Source organism: Ictalurus furcatus, chromosome 12 (genome assembly GCF_023375685.1).
Source record: "Ictalurus furcatus strain D&B chromosome 12, Billie_1.0, whole genome shotgun sequence".
Lineage (NCBI taxonomy): Eukaryota > Metazoa > Chordata > Actinopteri > Siluriformes > Ictaluridae > Ictalurus > Ictalurus furcatus.
This window is the reverse complement of record NC_071266.1, coordinates 27089924-27111443: the sequence shown is the minus strand read 5'-3', so window position 1 is coordinate 27111443 and position 21520 is coordinate 27089924. Positions and strand designations below refer to the sequence as shown.

Genomic DNA, 21520 nt, shown 5'->3' with positions numbered 1-21520 from the left:
AGTGGATCAGACCCATGAACTCATGTTCTGTCTGGAAGAGCTGACCTCTGACAACAGCGAGTTCAAACTAGAGCATCTCACACAGGTACAACACACACACACACACACACACACACACACACACACACACACACACTTAAAATCCACACCATTTGCTTTTTTTTTATCAGGTTTTTCAGTTGTGATTGTGTGATAAATCGTTTATTTCACTCTTAATGTAATGTTCAGCACAAACTGAAGTGTAAATGATGGGGCAGTGAGATGAAAATATACTTTTCTGACACTTGAAGTCATTTTCACAGGGGATGATGCGTGTTCATAAACCGTGATTAGTGAAAAGGAAGCTGAGAAAGCAGTTCACAAAGAATGCTGTTTATTTGAAGAACATGTTAAATCTCTGACAGAGTTCACTGTTTTCAGTTTGAGTTTTTTTTCTTCATCATTGTATATTTTTGTCTGTTTCTTAAAAAGTTATGTTCGGTACATCTGGCACAAATCTACTTCCATATTACTATAGAAACGATAACGTATCAGAACCAGAGCATTAATATAAACCTGGGACTCACAGCTGCAATACTGTCAGAGCTGCTGTTATAGAAAACTAATCAACACCTTCTGACCAATCAGAATCCAGATCTGAATAATCTCTGTGGTATACAGGATATGAAGTGGGGTGTGTGTGTGTGTGTGTGTGTGTTTCAGGATGATGTCGAGTCCACAAAGCAGGAGCTGCTGCGATTGGCTCTGGCGCGTAACCTGGCGATGGCCATCGTGAAGGAGGGAACAGTTGAGGCATCAACACACACACACACACACACACACACACACACACACACTCTCTCTGCAGTTATGTTAATTCACACACTCTCACTGTAAGGTATATAAAACTGAATTAATGAAATGTTTTGACATTTAATAAAAAAATACCTTTGTTAAACATTTTTGCAAAAACTGTAGCATTTCTCCAGATCTGTGTGTGTTTCTCTCTCAATCTCTTAAGCATTACACCTGAAATACCACACAATAGAACACTTAAATAAGCTCTTGCATAGTTTGTTAGACAAAAATTCATGTTAAATACATGAACTAATTTTACACAGCACAAATAATATCATATTATATAATTATATTGTACTTATATTCACTTCTTCAAAATATAGCAAGTAGAGTACACTTAAGTAATAGAGAAGGCACTGATCCCATAGCGGGTATGATCAGCTGATACTAGCAAAGAAATGGGGATCAGATATCAGAGAAAATAAAGAACAGATTAGATCTGATCCTGGAACCAAAAGATCTACACTATATTAAACACCAACTAAAGGACAGAGTGAGAAATGTGACTTGTGGTGAGTCTCCTAGGGGCTTCTTCACATAAACTCCTCAGATGCTAATCCCGTCAGGTGAGAATCCCACCAATGTCATGAAACTGTTCCTGTCCATTTCGGCTCCGTCTTCCACTGACTGGCTTCAGCTGGAGTTCGTGTGGTTTTTCACCTGCTGTTCCAAATAATCCCTCAGGTTTTCATTGGGACTGAGGAAATGTTGTCCAGGGGTCACAGGTCGTTCTACTCAGAACAGAGATGCGTGTAGTCTATTAAAATGTAAAAGACAGATATCTGAATTAATAACCAAAAACTAGACTGTGGTCCTTCATGATCAACAGCATGTAATCATCTCTGCTGCAAGGAAAACATTATCATCTCCTGTTCATAATCATTCAACATTCCTTCATTCTTATAGAATACATTTGTTAGAACATTTAGCTAGAACAGATGAGAACTTCCACAAGATCTAACAGGAACATGAGCAGATATTTACCATCACATCACTGCTCTTATACAAGCACAGGCTGTAGAGCTTTATTCTGAAAACAGTGATCACTGCTGTGTGTTTTATCTCTTGTTCTACACGTGTATTTAAGTGCAGACGTTAAGAACAAGCGGAGGGGAACTTTACAGGAATGACAGAAGACACGGTGTGGAGGTGGAGTGCTGGAAGGAGTGTCAGAGTAAAGTGACTCCTTAAATAAAATATTTGTAGCAGTGTGGCATCAGAGATGATGATTTTAATTCGCTTTTATGAGAGTGGAGAAGAAAATCTGCTGCCGATCAGAAACGGGGAAAAGCCGAGATCATCTTATTCAGACAAAAGCAGCAGTATGAAGTCAGAGACAGCAGGGTGTCACAAGGAGACGAGGTGTTCATTTACAATCACTCTCATGCACTCAGTGCTGACATTTTGTAGACTCTGTCTGACTCCCTGTCTTCTGCTTTCACATCAATTTTAAATCAACACCAAACAGCATTAAAGCTCATCGTTAGAAAAAGTCTGATTAAATAGAATATAGTACAATTTAACCCAGTATCTGATAATCTGATATTTACTGCAACTCAAAATAATGTACAAAATAATGCTGTCAGTCTTTTAATTTGTTTCAGTGTTTTCTAAAAAAATATCATTACTCACCTCAGTGTGTGTAGTTTGTAATGTTCATCATTCTTCAGAGCAGAGAGACACTTCACTCCTGAGTCTCCTAGATTATTCTTAGTCAGATCCAGTTCTCTCAGGTGTGAGGGGTTTGATCTCAGAGCTGAAGCCAGAGCAGCACAGCCTTTACCTGAGACACCACAACACTCCAACCTGCAGAGACACAATGACACTCTTCACTCTCTCAGTTTATGAACATCAAGACATACTTTGTGTATCTTGAAATGAGTGTGTGTGTGTGTGTGTGTGTGTGTGAGAGAGAGAGAGAGATACTGAATGTATAAATGGATTATTCAGTACTGACAAGAACAAGTCTGACTGTTTTATTTATGCGGAATGTGTTTGTCTGTTATTTTACACACATTCCATTGACTTGGAAGAACATTAGACCCTGTTTTATTATTATTAAAGTGAAATCATTTTAAAAATCACTCCTTATTTATGATGAAACACTTAATGTTCTGACGTATTTTTAAATGTATTTTAGTGCATAGTGTGTGTGTGTGTGTTTTCACTATTGAGGAAAACTGCACAAGTTTAATACTGCTTGTCTATTCGGATGCTTCTGTAACACAGACCTGGCAACCCGGTTCATAGCAGCTAGACACAGACGTACTGAAAGAATCCTCACTAACAGAACAAAATTTCCTCTTTAAGAATTTCACCCTGCATCACACACAGTGTATTTAGTTTGTGTCTGAGCTGAGAGTATCATCTCAGAGAGCTGATCTTACTCCAGTATCCCCAGTTTACAGTGAGGATTCTCCAGTCCAGCAGAGAGACACTTCACTCCTGAGTCTCCTAGATTATTCTCAGCCAGATACAGTTCTCTCAGGTGTGAGGGGTTTGATTTCAGAGCTGAAGCCAGAGCAGCACAGCCTTCATCTGAGATATCACACTTACGCAACCTGCAGAGACACAATGACACACTCTTCATCAACACATTTTCATTACTTTAAAGATGATGTGTGGGATTTTATTATTCAGAATGACATGAGGATTTAATATCATCTGTTTATTCTAATTAACAATGTGCCTCATTTATAAAACTGGATATGAACGGGTTTGTGTGTAAATCGTTTGTACGAGCGTTTACACAAGAAATTTGGTGTTCATGAAAATCCTGTTCATTCGTATTCTACTCGTGCTCCTGAGTGTGTGTACATTTATACATAAGAAGAAGTCTTTATTTATCACATATACATTACAGCACAGTCAAATTCTTTTCTTCACATTTCCCAGCTTGAGCCCCAGACTAACGAATGTAAACCTTGACTTGATCAACTTCAAATCATATCATTTGCATGGATTAATGAAAATGTATAAACTATATATTGTAATTTTATATAATATCCAGTTGAGTTTAAATAGTTGATGTTTAACATGTTTACAGCGTTTAGCAGACTCCTTTATCCAGAGAGACTTCTAGAAGTTCTTTGGAGTTTCTATCAAAAACACATCCTCATGCTAGTTCACTAGATCAGGGACTAAGAGCACCACTGAGAACATTTGTGAAAACCAGATGTTTTATATTATTGGAGTTTATTAAAGAATATAAAAAAGTGAGCCAATACAAACCCATAAATGAAGACAAATAAAACTAATCATTAAAGCGAGTACGAAGAAAATCAGACTTTCAGAGACTTTTGTAAATCCGGTGGAAAATTCGAGCTGGGTTTGAGTCACGCAAACATTTACACACAACTTTACTAAAAGATCGATAAATGACCCCCAAAGTCATTCAAATAATACTTTGGGTGTTGATAGGTCTAAAGGAGTGAAAACAACTGAAGAGGTTAGAGAACAACTGTGAAAGATGGTGGAAGGTCGTCAGTGGTCTGTGTTCCCCAGAGGGAAAAAAGTAAGTAAGTGTGAGACTGATAAATTTACAGTGAAGTCCATTGGGCTGCTTCTGTAAAGCAGATCTGGCAACCCTTTTCATAGTGACTCCATTTTTATTTAAAAATCAAAATGTTCCATTTTTTTTTTTTTTTACCTTTTAAGTTCTAACATTAACTTCTCATTTTAATTTATAAATTCTATATTTTGAGATGATTTGCACCATTTCCCTGCTGCATTTAAACCCTGCATCACACACAGTGTATTTAGTTTGTGTCTGAGCTGCAGTTTGTGTGATTAGTTACAGTGTTGTAGTAAATTTCACAGTCATTTTAGACACACTGCAGTCGCATCAAGTCACGTTTTGTGCTGCAGCTTCTCACATACGTACATCTGACCCAAAGACTCTGTGACAGATCATCAGTGTGCAGTGAAAAGAAACAATCTTCCTCCTCAGGACATTGATGATGAACCTAAAACCTCTGCTTCAGTCTCACTATTAGAGAATGTGTCTTACTGAGGAGCAGGTCATGTGACTCTCAGAGAGATGATCTTACCCCAGTATCTCCAGTTTACAGAGAGGATTCTCCAGTACAGCAGAGAGACTCTTCACTCCTGAGTCTCCTAGTTTATTTATAGACAGATGCAGTTCTTTCAGGTGTGAGGGGTTTGATCTCAGAGCTGAAGTCAGAGCAGCACAGCCTTCACCTGAGACACCACAATTCCACAACCTGCAGAGACACAATGACACAATCTTCATCAACACATTTTCATTACTTTAAAGATGATGTGTGGGATTTTATTATTCAGAATGACATGAGGATTTAATATCATCTGTTTATTCTAATTAACAATGTGCCTCATTTATAAAACTGGATATGAACGGGTTTGTGTGTAAATCGTTTGTACGAGCGTTTACACAAGAAATTTGGTGTTCATGAAAATCCTGTACATTCGTATTCTACTCGTGCTCCTGAGTGTGTGTACATTTATACATAAGAAGAAGTCTTTATTTATCACATATACATTACAGCACAGTCAAATTCTTTTCTTCACATTTCCAGCTTGTTAGGAAGTTGGAGTCAGAGCGCAGGATCAGACATGATACAGCGCCCCCTAGAGCAGATAGGATTAAGGGCCTTGCTCAAGGGCCCAACCTTCTGATCAGTAACCCATAGCCTTAACCATTATAATGATAAATCCTGGATACAGTTATGTACATCAGCCTCGTTCAGCTGGTAGAGGAGGAGGTGTTGGTCTCATCCATAGTCAAAATCCAGGCGTCACACACAAACCTAGTCATAAATGTAATTCTTTTGAAATTCTTTATACCGGTATAACTTATGTAGCCACAAAAAATAAGTCAATTCCTCTAATTATTATTTACAGACCCCCAGGGCCATATACTAAATTTCTTAATTTGCAGACTTTCTCTCAGACCTGGTTGTGTCTGTAGATAAAGCATTAATCGTCTGTGATTTTAATATTCATTTTGATAACCCAGAAGACCCTCTGAGAACAGCGGTTGTGTCCATCTTAGATTCAGCAGGGGATAATCAGAACGTAATCGGACCTACTCATAATGGTGGTCACACTCTCGACCTCATACTAACAGACGGATTGAATATAGAAAATATTGTAATTTTTCCGCAGTCTGAAGTTGTCTCAGACCATTATCTTATCTCGTTCATAATACGTATCGATCATAATATTTCCACCTCGCCTCGCTACCGCGTAAAACGTACTTTCACATCAGCTACTGAACCGAGCTTCATCAATAACCTCCCAGAGACATCAATTAGATTTGGATCACCATCTGATCCGATAGAACTCGATCAGGAGACTGAAAGCTTAGAGTCAACACTCCGCTACACACTAGATAGAGTGGCTCCACTCAAAAGAAAATTAATGAAAAAACTAGCACCCTGCCGGTTCTGGACCGGTCCCACCGGACCCTTCGGCCGAAGCCCAAGCCTGGTGAACGACCACGAGCTATTGTGTGCAGATTCCACTATCACAGTGACTGTGTTGATATTTTACGCCGTGCGAGAGCGCTCCAGCAGATTAAAACGAGGGATTTGACCATCTCCGTTTCCCCTGACTACACAGCCAAGACCGCCCGAGCCCAGGCTGCGTTTAACAAGGTTCGGCGTCAACTTCGTGGTATTGAGGGCACTCACTATGGAATACTTCACCCAGCCCGGCTTCGCATTACATATAACGGTGTCCAGAAGGACTTTATTTCAGCGGAGGAAGCAGGAGACTACGTTAAACTCTTGATATCGGGGTGAACTGCATCACCTATATAGTGGAGTTTTTTCACTTTTATTCTTTTTTTGCACTCGGCCTTCCAGCTCTACAGAATTCGGATTCTTATTGAAGATGTTGTCGATGCATTACTTCGTCTAGATTTATGGACTCACTCCTCTTAAATCTACTTCTGTATTAATGTGCTTCTCTGTTTTGAGGCTCTGACTGGGTTAGAGTTTATTTCATTTTATTAGTGTTATTTCCACAACTTTACATGCTACACTGTTATATTATTTGTTACAAGTCTTTAAAAGGTAAGGACATTATATTTGTTGAAGTGCGCAGACTATTTATCAGATTTGAAGTCAGTAGGGGACTTTTCTCTTACTGGAATTTTTTTTTGTTTAGGTAATTTAGTTGGTTAGTTCAGCTTACTCTTTGAGTTGTTTTCACATTGTGGACAACTCTTGGTGGGAAACACTGCTGTCCCCTTTGTTTTATGGAGACTCTGGGTGTGGGGGGGGGGGGGGGAGGGGGGGTCCCACTCCGGCTGGGACAGGCACACCTTTAAGATTTATTTGTTGGAACGTCAGAGGTAATCCTGTCAAGAGATCTAAGGTTTTTACATATTTGAAACGTCTTCCACTCGAACTTTAATTTGAAAGTAGGAGGGGTCGCTATTTTAATTGACAAAGGGTTACAGTTTTCGTCCACTAACGTTATCGCTGATGCGAACGGTAGATATATTATAGTTGCTGGTACTCTAATGCAAAGACAGGTATTGTATACACTCCTAACTTAGATGAATTATTTATTTATTTGTTTATTTAATTAACTTATTTATTTTATCAATGGCATCCCTTTATTGTACACTTTATGGAGTTACAGACACTTCCCACTTAAATTTTTGTGCCTGTTCTTGGGTTTTATAATATTTATATAACAGGGACAGTTATTGAGTAGCCATGATGAGCCGAGGGGCGGGCAGGGGGGGGGGGTGTTTTTGTCTTTTTTCTTCTTCACAATGAAATATTTGGGAAAGGGAAGGGAGAAGAGAAAAGGTAAATGAATCACATGAAAATGAATAAATAAATTAAAATATAAATCACTAAACGGTCTCGCACCACAGTATCTAAGCGATCTTTTGGTTTTATATGATCTGCCACGCCTACTTAGATCAAAAGATGCAGGCTATCTGACGGTACCTCGAATAGTGAAGGCTACAGCAGGGGGAAGAGCTTTCTCTTATAGAGCCCCACAGTTATAGAACAGTCTTCCAATTAGTGTTCGGGACTCAGACACAGTCTCAGTGACTACGTTTACATGGACAGCAGTAATATAATTATTGACCTTAATCTGAGTAAGATAATAATGTGATTAAGGAGTTTACATGAGTCGCTTTTAGAATACTCCTGTCATGTTCCCATTTTACATGTTACTGATCATAATTAGATTAATGGAACACGTCATTACGTCACCGCGCCACGCCGTCCGACGTCCCTCCAGAATTTCACGTATCAACATACAGTTCGTCTTCGTTATGGTACCGTATACAGTTTTGGGTGTTTTTATTAAAATTTTTTACGAACGCTTCAAGTGCGGTTAATTATTAGTCATGCTATACGTGCAAATAGACGACTGATTGAAGCCGCAGGCTGCGTCCCAAATCGCATACTTACCTACTGTATAGTAGCCGAGATGCATGTATTTTTCCCCACTACAGGCCTATAGTAGGAAAGTATGCAGTTTGGGACACAGCCGAACTCTCTCGTTCGCCGTAAAACGTAAAACTGCCGTGCGTGATCGTGTCCTGTCGCAAAATGCGGTGAAAACGCTCACATGATGTTCATAATGTGATTAAGGTGTTTACATGTCTGTAATGCACATCCATAATACGATTAAAACAGGAGTACTCCACCTGTCTTAATTCGATTAGAGCTTAATTACATTATGACCATAATTAGATTAAGGTTGCTGTTTACACGTTAGTTTCTTAATCAAATTATGGTCTTAATTAGATTAAGAGTGGATTATTGTTGTCCATGTAAACGCAGTCAGTGTTTAAGTCTAGGATTAAAACGTATTTGTTTACTCAAGCCTACCCTGACTAGACTTTCTGTTACGCTAAGCACAGTCCTAATAATCTCTTCTCTCCCTCTCTCCTTCTGTCGAGCCACACACGATTTTATGGAGATACTAGAGATCCTGATCCTCTCTGCTCTCCGGACCTGCCTGATCCGTTTCGGATGTCCTGCCTCTGGATGGAGCTCTCATCTACTCCAATTCCAGATTGCTGGGACTACGGCTGCTTCTAAGGCCAAACAGACTTCATATAAAACCATAATGAACTTTTTCACACTATCTGTTGTTACCCAGATGAGGACGGGTTCCCTTCTGAGTCTGGTTCCTCTCAAGGTTTCTTCCTCTTAACATCTTAGCGAGTTTTTCCTTGCCACTGGCTCGCTCAATTGGAATAAATTCACACTTTTAATATCTGTATACCGTGTTTATATATTTCTGTAAAGCTGCTTTGAGACAATGTCTATTGTAAAAAGCACTATATAAATAAAATTTAATTGCATTGAAATCGAATTGTATAATTTTGCCTTAACTTATAATTTGCATGGATTACTGTAATTTTATATCTGGAATATCCTGTTGAGTTTAAACTGTTTATTTTTAACATGTTTACAGCGTTTAGCAGACTCCTTTATCCAGAGCGACTTTTGGCTGCATTTACTCTGCAGGTCTTGATGACCCGCTTACATCTTCTTTTTAAAGTGACCCATATCCGATATCTGCATTTACACTATACACTTAGTGAAACAACCCGAGGTAGACGTCACTGGAAGCTTTGGCCGAAAAGGAACTAAAAATGCTGCAACGGACGCAGACGAAAATATAATACAAGCTTTTGTTTTCCACACCGTATTTAAAGGTCAGCAAAACACCGGACTCTTAAGCGGAGTAAAAAGAAGAGAGTCCTTGTCGAGAGTTGTGTTTTCGCGGTTGGTGTCCACCTGAGTTGACGTCATTCGCCACTGTCGCTTTTTCAATGACGTATGACTCGCATTGTCAGGGGAATATCCGATCTGTCTGATTACATGGCAGACGCAAATGCACATATCCAATTCATATCAGATTTATTTCCACGTACGAATGAGGCCTGAAACGGATCTGAGAATACTGGAACTGTGAAAGATGGTGGAAGGTCGTCAGTGGTCTGTGTTCCCCAGAGGGAAAAAAGTAAGTAAGTATGAGAATGATAAATTTACAGTGAAGTCCATTGGACTGCTTCTGTAAAGCAGATCTGGCAACCCTCTTCATAGTGACTCCATTTTTATTTAAAAATCAAATGTTCCATTTTTTTTATCTTTTAAGTTCTAGAACATTAACTTCTCATTTTAATTGATAAATTCTATATTTTGAGATCATTTGCACCATTTCCCTGCTGCATTTAAACCCTGCATCACACACAGTGTATTTAGTTTGTGTCTGAGCTGCAGTTTGTGTGATTAGTTACAGTGTTGTAGTAAATTTCACAGTAATTTTAGACACATTGCAGTCGCATCAAGTCACGTTTTGTGCTGCAGCTTCTCACATACGTACATCTGACCCAAAGACTCTGTGACAGATCATCAGTGTGCAGTGAAAAGAAACAATCTTCCTCCTCAGGACACTGATGATGAACCTAAAACCTCTGCTTCAGTCTCACTATTAGAGAATGTGTCTTACTGAGGAGCAGGTCATGTGACTCTCAGAGAGATGAGCTTACCTCAGTATCTCCAGTTTACAGTGAGGATTCTCCAGTACAGCAGAGAGACTCTTCACTCCTGAGTCTCCTAGATTATTATCAGACAGATTCAGTTCTCTCAGGTGTGAGGGGTTTGATCTCAGAGCTGAAGTCAGAGCAGCACAGCCTTCATCTGAGATATCACAACCACGCAACCTGCAGAGACACAATGACACTCTTCATCAACACATTTTCATTATTTTAAAGATGATGTGTGGGATTTTATTATTCAGAATAACATGAGGATTTAATATCATCTGTTTATTCTGATTAACAATGTGCCTCATTTATAAAACTGGATATGAACGGGTTTGTGTGTAAATCGTTTGTACGAGCGTTTACACAAGAAATTTGGTGTTCATGAAAATCCTGTTCATTCGTATTCTACTCGTGCTCCTGAGTGTGTGTACATTTATACATAAGAAGAAGTCTTTATTTATCACATATACATTACAGCACAGTCAAATTCTTTTCTTCACATTTCCCAGCTTGAGCTCCAGACTAACGAATGTAAACCTTGACTTGATCAACTTCAAATCATTTCATTTGCATGGATTAATGAAAATGTATAAACTATATATTGTAATTTTATATAATATCCAGATGAGTTTAAATAGTTTATTTTTAACATGTTTACAGCGTTTAGCAGACTCCTTTATCCAGAGAGACTTCTAGAAGTTCTTTGGAGTTTCTATCAAAAACACATCCTCATGCTAGTTCACTAGATCAGGGACTAAGAGCACCACTGAGAACATTTGTGAAAACCAGATGTTTTATATTATTGGAGTTTATTAAATAATATAAAAAAGTGAGCCAATACAAACCCATAAATTAAGACAAATAAAACTAATCATTAAAGCGAGTACGAAGAAAATCAGACTTTCAGAGACTTTTGTAAATTCGGTGGAAAATTTGAGTTGGGTTTGACTCACGCAAACATTTACACACAACTTTACTAAAAGATCGATAAATGACCCCCAAAGTCATTAAAATAATACTTTGGGTGTTGATCGGTCTAAAGGAGTGAAAACAACTGGAGAGGTTAGAGAACTACTGTGAAAGATGGTGGAAGGTCGTCAGTGGTCTGTGTTCCCCAGAGGGAAAAAAAGTAAGTAAGTATGAGACTGATAAATTTACAGTGAAGTCCATTGGGCTGCTTCTGTAAAGCAGATCTGGCAACCCTCTTCATAGTGACTCCATTTTAATTACAAATTATTTATTGAAAGTTTTACACATAAAATGTATTGATGTGTTAAATTCTATGACATTAACTTCTCATTTTAATTGATAAATTCTATATTTTGAGATCATTCGCACCATTTCCCTGCTGCATTTAAACCCTGCATCACACACAGTGTATTTAGTTTGTGTCGGAGCTGCAGTTTGTGTGATTAGTTACAGTGTTGTAGTAAATTTCACAGTAATTTTAGACACATTGCAGTCGCATCAAGTCACGTTTTGTGCTGCAGCTTCTCACATACGTACATCTGACCCAAAGACTCTGTGACAGATCATCAGTGTGCAGTGAAAAGAAACAATCTTCCTCCTCAGGACATTGATGATGAACCTAAAACCTCTGCTTCAGTCTCACTATTAGAGAATGTGTCTTACTGAGGAGCAGGTCATGTGACTCTCAGAGAGATGATCTTACCACAGTATCTCCAGTTTACAGAGAGGATTCTCCAGTACAGCAGAGAGACGCTTCACTCCTGAGTCTCCTAGATTATTCTCAGCCAGATCCAGTTCTCTCAGGTGTGAGGGGTTTGATCTCAGAGCTGAAGTCAGAGCAGCACAGCCTTCATCTGAGACACCACAATTCCGCAACCTGCAGAGACACAATGACACAATCTTCAACACATTTTCATCTTGGTTTAAAACTTACTGTAAAGATGATGTGTGTTATGTTGGACTGTCTCCCTTCTCTTGTCCAATCACAAGATATTATTAATACTGAACAATTATGGTGTAAAACTACTGCTGGTTTATGTTAAAAGTAATGAGTCAGGGTTTTAAAAATCTCTGTATAAATGTGTTTTTATACACGTCTAAGTGTATTTAATTATTACTTTAATGCACAAGTGATATGTTTAATGACTAATATATTTGTTCTGTATGTTGTACTGATTTAACTGAAAAAACAGAACTGTACACAACTATTAACTGCAGCTTTTAGTGAGTACTGTGTCTCTCAGAGAGATGATCTTACCTCAGATTTTTTACTTTACACTGAGGATTCTCCAGTAGAGCAGAGAGACGCTTCACTCCTGAGTCTCCTAGATCACTCCCAGTCAGATCCAGTGTATCCACAGTCAGATCCAGTTCTCTCAGATTGGAGGTTTCTGAGCTGAGCACTGAGTCCAGAGCTGACCAACCACTGTTTTGAATTGTATCACACCTGATACTGAAGGAAATAATACATAATGAACTAACAGTAATGCAAATTATCAAACAAGTCCTCAAAGCCTTCACTGCAACTTCTCAGTTTCAAAAGCACAAACATCAGTTAGACAAAAGTCCCACACAGTCAGAGCTGTTCAGATTCGGCTTGGTGGGAGTTTTCAGCTGCGTACATCATCACACACACATTGTATAAACATGGAGTATAAGATCCGGGACACCAAATGGGAAAGCAAGAGTCTGATCTAAAATGTTATTAATAGGAGAAAAGAAAGAGTCTAAAGTGTCATGAAGATTTAGATTGATCTGAACAGCTAAGACATTTGATTTGTTCTCTTAACACTGTAACAGTAGAACAGTTTTATTCAGATTTACTTACATTGCTTTTCTGGATGCTGCAATCACAGGCATCACCTTCACAAGAATCTCATCTCTTATTTTATCTGTAGAGATATATTTACTCTGGTCAAATTCCTCCAGCTCCTCTGCTGATGTCAGTAAGACAAACACCAGAGCAGACCACTGTGAAGAAGAGAGTTCACTTTGTGTTCCAGATTTCAGGTAGCGTTGGATTTCCTCCACTAGAGAATTGTCCCCCAGTTCATTCAGACAGTGGAACAGATTGATGGATTTCTCTGTAGGGGTATCTCCACTGATCTTCTCCTTGATGTACTGTATTGTGTTACTCTTTCCTGTCTGGGAGCTACTTCCTGTATGTGTTACTAAGGTAAGTAAGAGTTTCTGATTGGACTCCAGTGAGAGACCCAGAAGAAAACGGAGGAAAAGATCCAGATGTCCAGTCTTACTCTTTAAGGCCTGATGTACAGCACTCTTGTGGACATCTGAAATTGTCTTAAAGACCCAACTCTGTTCAAGAACATTTCTCTTTTCCTTCATGAATGTCAGGTGCACGTACAGAGCTGCGAGATGCTCCTGAATGCTCAGATGAACAAAGCAGTACACTTTACTCTGGTGAAGCCCAAACTCTTCTCTGAAGATCTGCGTACACACACCTGAGTACACTGCTGCTTCTCTCACATCAATGCCACAGTCTCTCAGGTCCTCCTCATAGAAGATCAGGTTGCCTTTCTTCAGCTGCTGAAAAGCCAGTCGTCCCAGTTTGAGAAGCATTTCTTCACCAGTCTCCTGCTTCTTTGAGTACTTTTCTCTTATGATGTTTGTCTGAATGATGAGGAAGCGCGTGTACATTTGAGTCAGAGTCTTGGGCATCTCTCCACTCTCTGCTTCATCCAACATTCTCTCTAGAACAGTGGCTGAAATCCAGCAGAAGACTGGGATGTGGCACATGATGTAGAGGCTTCTTAATGACTTCAGGTGTGTGATGATGTTATTGGCCAGGCTCTGATCACTGATCCTCTTCCTGAAGTACTCCTCCTTCTGTGGGTCACTGAACCCTCGTACCTCTGTGACTCGATGGACACACTCAGAGGGGATTTGATCAGCTGCTGCGGGTCGGGAGGTGATCCAGATGAGAGCAGAGGGAAGCAGATTCCCTTTGATCAGGTTTATCAGCAGCACATGCACTGATGCTGATTCAGTTACATCACACACTCTCTCTGTGTTCTGGAAATCCAGAGGAGAACGACACTCGTCCAATCCATCAAAAATGAACAGAACCTTTTCCAAACTGGACATTTCTGTTTCTTTTATCTCCTTAAAACAGACATGAAGGAGATCCATCAGACTCAGTTTCTGGTCCTTCATCAAATTCAGCTCTCTGAAAGGAAGTGGAAATATGAGCTGGACGTCCTGATTTACTTTCCCTTCAGCCCAGTCCAGAATGAACTTCTGCACAGAAACTGTTTTTCCGATGCCAGCGACTCCCTTTGTCAGCACAGTTCTGATGGGTTTGTCGTGATCAGATAAGGGCTTAAAGATGTCATTGCATTTGATCGGTGTTTCCTCTGTTGTTGTTCTCCTGGATGCTGCCTCGATCTGTCTCACCTCATGTTCTTTATTGACGTCTCCACTGTCTCCCTCTGTGATGTAGAGCTCTGTGTAGATCTCATTCAGGAGTGTTCGGTTTTCCGGGTTTATCATCACTCCATTTAAACACTGAAACTTCTTCACCAGATTTAATTTGAACTTTTTCTGGAATTCATTTACAGCAGCAGGTTCTGGGTCGTGTCTGTGACAGGGTGAAGAAGGAAGACATGGTGAGACATGGGGTCTAATTATTAGAGTTTAAGATCATACTTTTTTCTGACTGTTACCACAGATAACCATTCTTTATGATGTTCTCACTGTGTATTTGCCTTATTCTACAGTATGTGTTCTATAATCTAATCACTCTGCAGGAAATAACAGCAGAGATGTTTATAATACCAGCGCGTCAGTGTCACAGTCATGTTGTTGGGTTTGATCTTACCCTGTAGCTGTGATGATGATCTTTTCTCTTCTGTCTCCTGACTTCTGTAGAACACTGGGAATAAAAACTGTAGCTGTTAAAGACAATAACTTTCATCACTTTAAAAACAATTGTAGTGGGGTTCGGATTCGGAGTTCGATGGAGTAAGACGCGAAGTTGGAGGCTCCTGCTGATTTCGATTAAAATTGTAATTAATTAGCGCTTTTTGGTCATATAATATATTTTGACTTATTCTACTTCTTTCCCTTGTTTGCACTTTTAACTTTGTGGCTCGTTAAAATGTCTGGAAAGAATACGAAACCCGTGGTAGCATTCAGACACGACTGAGGCCGAGGGTGCGCGCCGCGAGCGAGCCCCTTCTCCCCCTGAATCCGCATCCGCGTTGCCGAGCGGTATCCCTGACTTCGCCGCACTCAAGCTTCGGCTCTAATTGGCTATTTCTATTCCTATGGTTTACGTTATTTAAATGGTTAGTAGTAATATGGATGCCAGCATAGCTGGGACAGGCACGCCTTTAAGATTTATTAGTTGGAACGTCAGAGGTATGGGTAATCCTGTCAAGAGATCGAAGGTTTTTACACATTTGAAACGTTTAAACTCCAATATAGTATTTTTACAGGAGACGCACCTACGTATTAAAGATCATCAAAGGTTACACTGCCTTGGGTGAGTCAAGTCTTCCACTCGAACTTTAATTCGAAAGCAAGAGGGGTCGGTATTTTAATTGACAAAAGGTCACAGTTTTCATCCACTAACGTTATCGCTGATGTGAACGGTAGATATATTATAGCTGCTGGTACTCTGATGCAAAGACAGGTGTTGTTGGTAAATGTATACGCTCCAAACTTTGATGATGTGGAATCTGCTAATAGATTGTTGAGCAATCTCCCTTTCTTAAATACTCACCTGTTGATTTTCGGTGGAGATTTAAACTGTGTAACTGACCCAAACTTAGATCGGTCTAATCCCCGTACTCTGAATCAATCTGCGATGTCTAAAACATTTTCCGATTTTACGTGTCAGAACGGTCTCGTTGATCCCTGGAGATCCCGTAACCCCTCTCTTAAAAAGTTCTCTTTCTTCTCCCAGGTGCATCATTCCTATTCGAGGATTGATGATTTTTTATAGACAGCACTCTTGATTCTTGTGTAGTTTCTTCTATCTGGGTATTGTAATTTCTGACCATGCGCCTCTACAATTAGATATTCATCTTTCTATTTATAAACGTAGCCCACCGCCTTGGAGATTTAACTCTCTTCTTTTAGCAGACAGTGAATTCTGTGAGTTCATTTCTACTTCTATTGAGGACTTTCTTTTCTTCAATCAGAATGACTCCACCTCTTATTCATTGTTATGGGAGACACTTCAATCCTATATCAGAGGGCAGATTATTTCTTATTCTGCTCGCTGTAATGAAAAACGCACTGCTGGGGTTAATGAACTTACATCTGCGATCAGTAACCTCGATCAGAGATGTGCACCGAACCCCTCTCCAGAACTTCTTAAACAGCGTATCGACTTGCAGGCAGAATTTAATCTTATTTCGACTAAAGAGGCGGAACGCTTGTTGTCACGTACTCGTGGTTCATATTATGAACACGGCGACAAGCCGAGTCGTTTACTGGCACATCAGCTACGGCGACAGGCCACTTCCCGTCTCATACCTAGTGTTAAAAACACTTCTAATATTGTCACTACAGATCCCATGGAAATTAATGCTACTTTTAAATCGTTTTACTCTTCGCTTTATAAATCCGAATTTCCTACAGACAATACTAAAGTGAATGCATTTCTTCAAAACCTTTGTAACCCTGTTATTGATTCGAATACTGCCATGCAACTGGACTCCCCACTCTCTCTTGAAGAAATTTTAATTTCAGTTAAAACTGTGCAATCTAACAAAGCTCCTGGCCCGGACGGGGTTCCAGTTGAATTTTTTAAAACGTTTATTGGAAAACTAGCTCCACTGCTTTTGGCTATGTTCAACGAATCTTTGGAATGTGGGTCTTTAGCTCCAACACTGACACAAACCACTATAGCTCTGCTTCTTAAGGAGGGTAAGGATCCATCCTCCTGCGGTTCTTATAGAACGCTGTCTCTGCTTACTGCAGATGTGAAGGTGTTGGTGAAAGTAATGGCATCTCGTTTAGAGAATGTGCTCCCTTATATTATATCTGAAGAGCAGAACGGTTTTATAAAGGGACGTCAATTGTTTTTTAATACCCGTACACTCTTTAATATAATTTATTCAAAGCATTCGTCTGAGCTTCCTGAGATCGTGATTTCATTAGATGCTGAAAAAGCATTTGATAGGGTTGAGTGGGAGTATTTGTTTGCAGTCTTGAGGAAGTTCGGATTTGGGGATAAGTTTATTTCTTGGATTAGCCTCCTTTACTCATCCCCTAATGCCAGGGTTCAGACAAACGATATTTATTCGGATTATTTTGCTCTCGGACGAGGGTGTCGTCGAGGCTGTCCTTTATCCCCTCTGCTTTTTGCTGTCGCTATCGAGCCGCTGTCTATTGCACTAAAATCTTCTCCCTTGTTTAAAGGAATAGTTCGATACGGTGTAGAATACAAATTGTCGCTATGTGCTGATGATTTGTTATTGTATGTAACTGATCCTGTTGCCTCTATGCCAGCTGTCTTGGGTGTTCTGGAGTCCTTCGGTGTCGTCTCTGGTTATAAATTAAATTTAGATAAAAGCGACTGTTTTCCTGTCAATACTGCAGCATTTTCTCTCCAACAGTCAGATCTACTGTTTCGATTTAGTCAGTCAGGGTTTAAATACCTAGGTATCAACGTGACACGCTCTTTATCTAATCTTTCATCAGCTAACTTCACTCCCCTTATCTCAAAGGTTAAATCTAACATTCAGAGTTGGGGTAACTTACCCCTTTCTCTAATTGGCAGGATCAATGTCGTCAAAATGAATATATTACCCAAGTTTCTTTTCTTGTTCCAGCAAGTTCCTCTTTCTCTGCCAAAATCATTCTTGATTTTTCGATTGAATTTCGATTGAATGAATTCTCGATTCATTGGATAAGATAATTAGCACATTTATTTGGGGAGGGAATCCACCAAGGGTTAGGAAATCTTTATTGCAGAAATGTAGACTCAGTGGAGGACTTGCATTACCCATAATTCTATCACTGGGCTGCGCACATTCATAAACTTTGCTACAGGGTTAAATCTCCTGGATCTTCTTGGTGTAAATTGGAACCATCTTCTTGTAGGGAATCCTCTTTACCTGCTTTGCTTTACTCCTCTTTACCTACAAAACTCTCCCTATATACTGATAATCTAGTTGTCCTCAACACACTTATGACTTGGTATAATTTAGACGGCGCTTTAAATTTGTAGGTGCATCCTCTTTGGGTCCTTTAGTCAACAACCATCTATTTCCTCCATCGTGTTTGGACTCCACATTTTCAGTATGGTATGACAAGGGCATTAAACAAGTTAGAAATCTGTATGCCAATGGTGTGTTTGGTAGCTTTGCCAATCTGGCATCCACTTATGACCTCCCTGTGACGCATTTTTTTTCGGTATTTTCAAATTCGGAATTTCGTTTCTAGATGTTTTCCTGATTTCCCCTCTGCGCCTCCTGAACAGGCTTGGGAAAGCTTGTTTTCAAACAATCCGCATCAGAGAGGAATGATTTCTAGGATTTATGATGTTATTCTGGCGCTAGGTGGTGAGTCGAGTAAGAAAATTAGGAATGCGTGGGGAACGGAGTTAGGAGTACAGATAAGTGAGGAGTGTTGGGAACATGCTATAGGGAGGGTACAGTCTACCACTTCTTGTGCTCGTCTTGGACTTATACAGTTCAAAGTTTTACTCAGAGTCCGTCTGTCCAAGTCGAGACTTTCTGTGATGTATCCGGATGTAGAGGACAGGTGTGATAAATGCCATGGCTCTCCCTGCCATCTTGGCCATATGTTTTTCTTCTGCCCTGATCTCCATGGTTTTTGGTCTGGTTTCTTTACCATCATGTCCACTATTCTCAGGGTAGATTTAAAGCCTTGTCCATTGATTGCTGTATTTGGGATTCCTGATGACTCAGTTCCATTGAGCTCGATACAAAAGGATGTTATTGCTTTCACATCCCTTATAGCAAGACGTTTCCTACTGTTGCATTGGAGGTCTGCTAAATACCCATCTATCTCCCAGTGGCTAAAGGACGTGATGCTTTTTCTAAAACTCGAGAAAATAAGGTATACGATGAGGGGTTGTACGGACAAGTTTTTTTTTTATAAATGGCATCCCTTTATTGTATACTTTATGGAGTTACAGACACTTCCCATTTAAATTTTTGTGCCTGTTGTTGGGTCTTACAGTATTTATATATCCAGCAACAGTTATTGGGTACTTTTAATTTTGTTTTCCTTTGTTAGTATAAGAAGAAAAAAAAACCTGTGAATGTTTACTGCTGTGTGTTGATCAATTAGTTTTTTTTTTCTTCTCAATGGAATATTCGGGAAAGGGAGGGGAGGAGAGAAGAGAAAAGGTGATGTTCAGCAGACATGTAGACGTGTTCAGCAGAAATGTTCAGCAGAAATGTTTAATAAAAATTAAACTGGAAAAAAAACAAAACAATTGTAGTAAGGGCATTAATATTTAGAAAACACGCTGCTAAATACAACTTCATCAACATTGTGGACCTGGAGAAAAATGTGTCCGTTTTAATTTTAAGTTTTCTAGATTTTATCTTTATTTACATCTAGATGTGACAAATAACTTAGAACATGGCACCTTATCATGCAGGAAATGAAAGCTGAAATTCTGATCTATTGTCTCATTCATGTTTTGCGAATGTTTTATGTTTGATGAGATTCAGTCCATCACCTGTAGGGACAATTTAGTTATCAGTAGACCCACTGACATGATTTTGGGAGGTGAGATGTTTAAATTGAGGAAAATGCTGATTGTGATTATTATTATTAATAAACACTGTAATGTCAGTTATATGATTTATGGTAAATAATCAGTGCCTGTGTTCATATAAAGAGTCTCCATTTTCTATTATATTTTACAGAAATACTCATGTTGTTGTTTTGCACTTACTATTAATTTTAGAATCAGTGTTGAATACCTATTTTTGTTTTATGACATGTTACAGCCTGGTCTCACACAGAACAACCTCCTAGACACCAAGCAGTCAGGCTTCAAAAGCAGCCACTCCATGGAGACTGCTCTGCTTTCCGTCACTGAAGCCTTAAGACTAGTAAGACCAACATCAACATCATCCGTCCTCATCCAACTCGACCTCACTGCTGTCTTTGACACTGTGAATCATCAGACCCTCCTGTCAACTCTCTCCAGCCTGGGCATCACCGAAACAGCTCTGCGCTGGGTGGAGTCATATCTCACAGGCAGATCCTTCAAGGTTTTTTTTTTGGGCGGGGGGGGGGGGGGGGGGGGTGTATGGTTTCTGAAACTAAGCAACTCACAGCTGGGGTTCCCCAGGGGTCGGTTCTGGGTCAACTGCACTTTTCTATTTATACTACATCTCTGGGGCCTGTGATTGAGTCTCATGGCTTCTCATATCACTGCTATGGTGATGACACCCAGGTCTATTTGTTCTTCCAAGCTGATGATCCATCCGTCTCTGCACGAATCTCTGACTGCCTGTCTGACATCTCAAACTAGATGTGGGGAAAACTTAGCAAAAACTGAGCTTCTCGTCATCACTGCCTGTCCCTTAATCAACCACAACCTCACCGTACAGCTATGCTCAACCACATTCAAGCCAACCAGGACAGCCAGAAATCTTGGGGTAACTTCTGATGACGACCTGAATTTACAGACCACCTTTCAACAACATTTCAAGAAAAACAGACCCTATCTCATCACTGAACAGACTACACTAGTCCAGGCTCTTGTTATGTAAAACTGGACTACTGCAACACACTACTCCTGGGTCTCCCAGCCAGCTCCATCAAACCCTTTCAGATGATTCAGAATGCAGCAGAATGCCTCATCTTCAACCATCCCAAAAGAACCCACATCACACCCCTCTTCATCTCCCTCGACAGTACCCACCTTCAACGCTCTCCTTGAGGTTTACACTCCCTCACGCAATCTGCGATCGATTAATGACCGACTCTTAGTAGTGCCTACTCAGCATGGCACGAGGTCTCTTTCCAGAACCCTCCAACTGACCGGCCCTCAGTGGTGGAATGAACTTCCAACCTCAATCCGGACAGCAGAATCTGTCACTATCTTCAGTAAACGGCTAAAGACCCACCTCTTCCGTGAACACTTTAGTAAACATTAACCTAACCCCCCCAACCCCTCCCCGCATTTAAATTATATATATATATATATATATATATATATATATATATATATATATATAT

General features: G+C 39.8%; 1 protein-coding gene across 23 annotated transcripts in view; it reads right to left on the bottom strand.

The window, feature by feature from the left end:
• The window catches only part of LOC128616309 (uncharacterized), a 250341-nt gene that overhangs the window by 218392 nt on the left and 10429 nt on the right, over nt 1–21520 (bottom strand). The window contains exons 5-9 of one of the 23 annotated variants that reach the window (XM_053638893.1): nt 15159–15212; nt 13149–14918; nt 12579–12773; nt 12024–12197; nt 10355–10528 (exon numbers count right to left, since the gene is read on the bottom strand). The exons of the other annotated variants lie outside the window; for them this stretch is intronic. Coding sequence (XP_053494868.1) covers nt 10355–10528; nt 12024–12197; nt 12579–12773; nt 13149–14918; nt 15159–15212 — 2367 coding nt within the window. The remainder of the gene's footprint in view (nt 1–10354; nt 10529–12023; nt 12198–12578; nt 12774–13148; nt 14919–15158; nt 15213–21520) is intronic. 23 annotated transcript variants of the gene reach the window in all.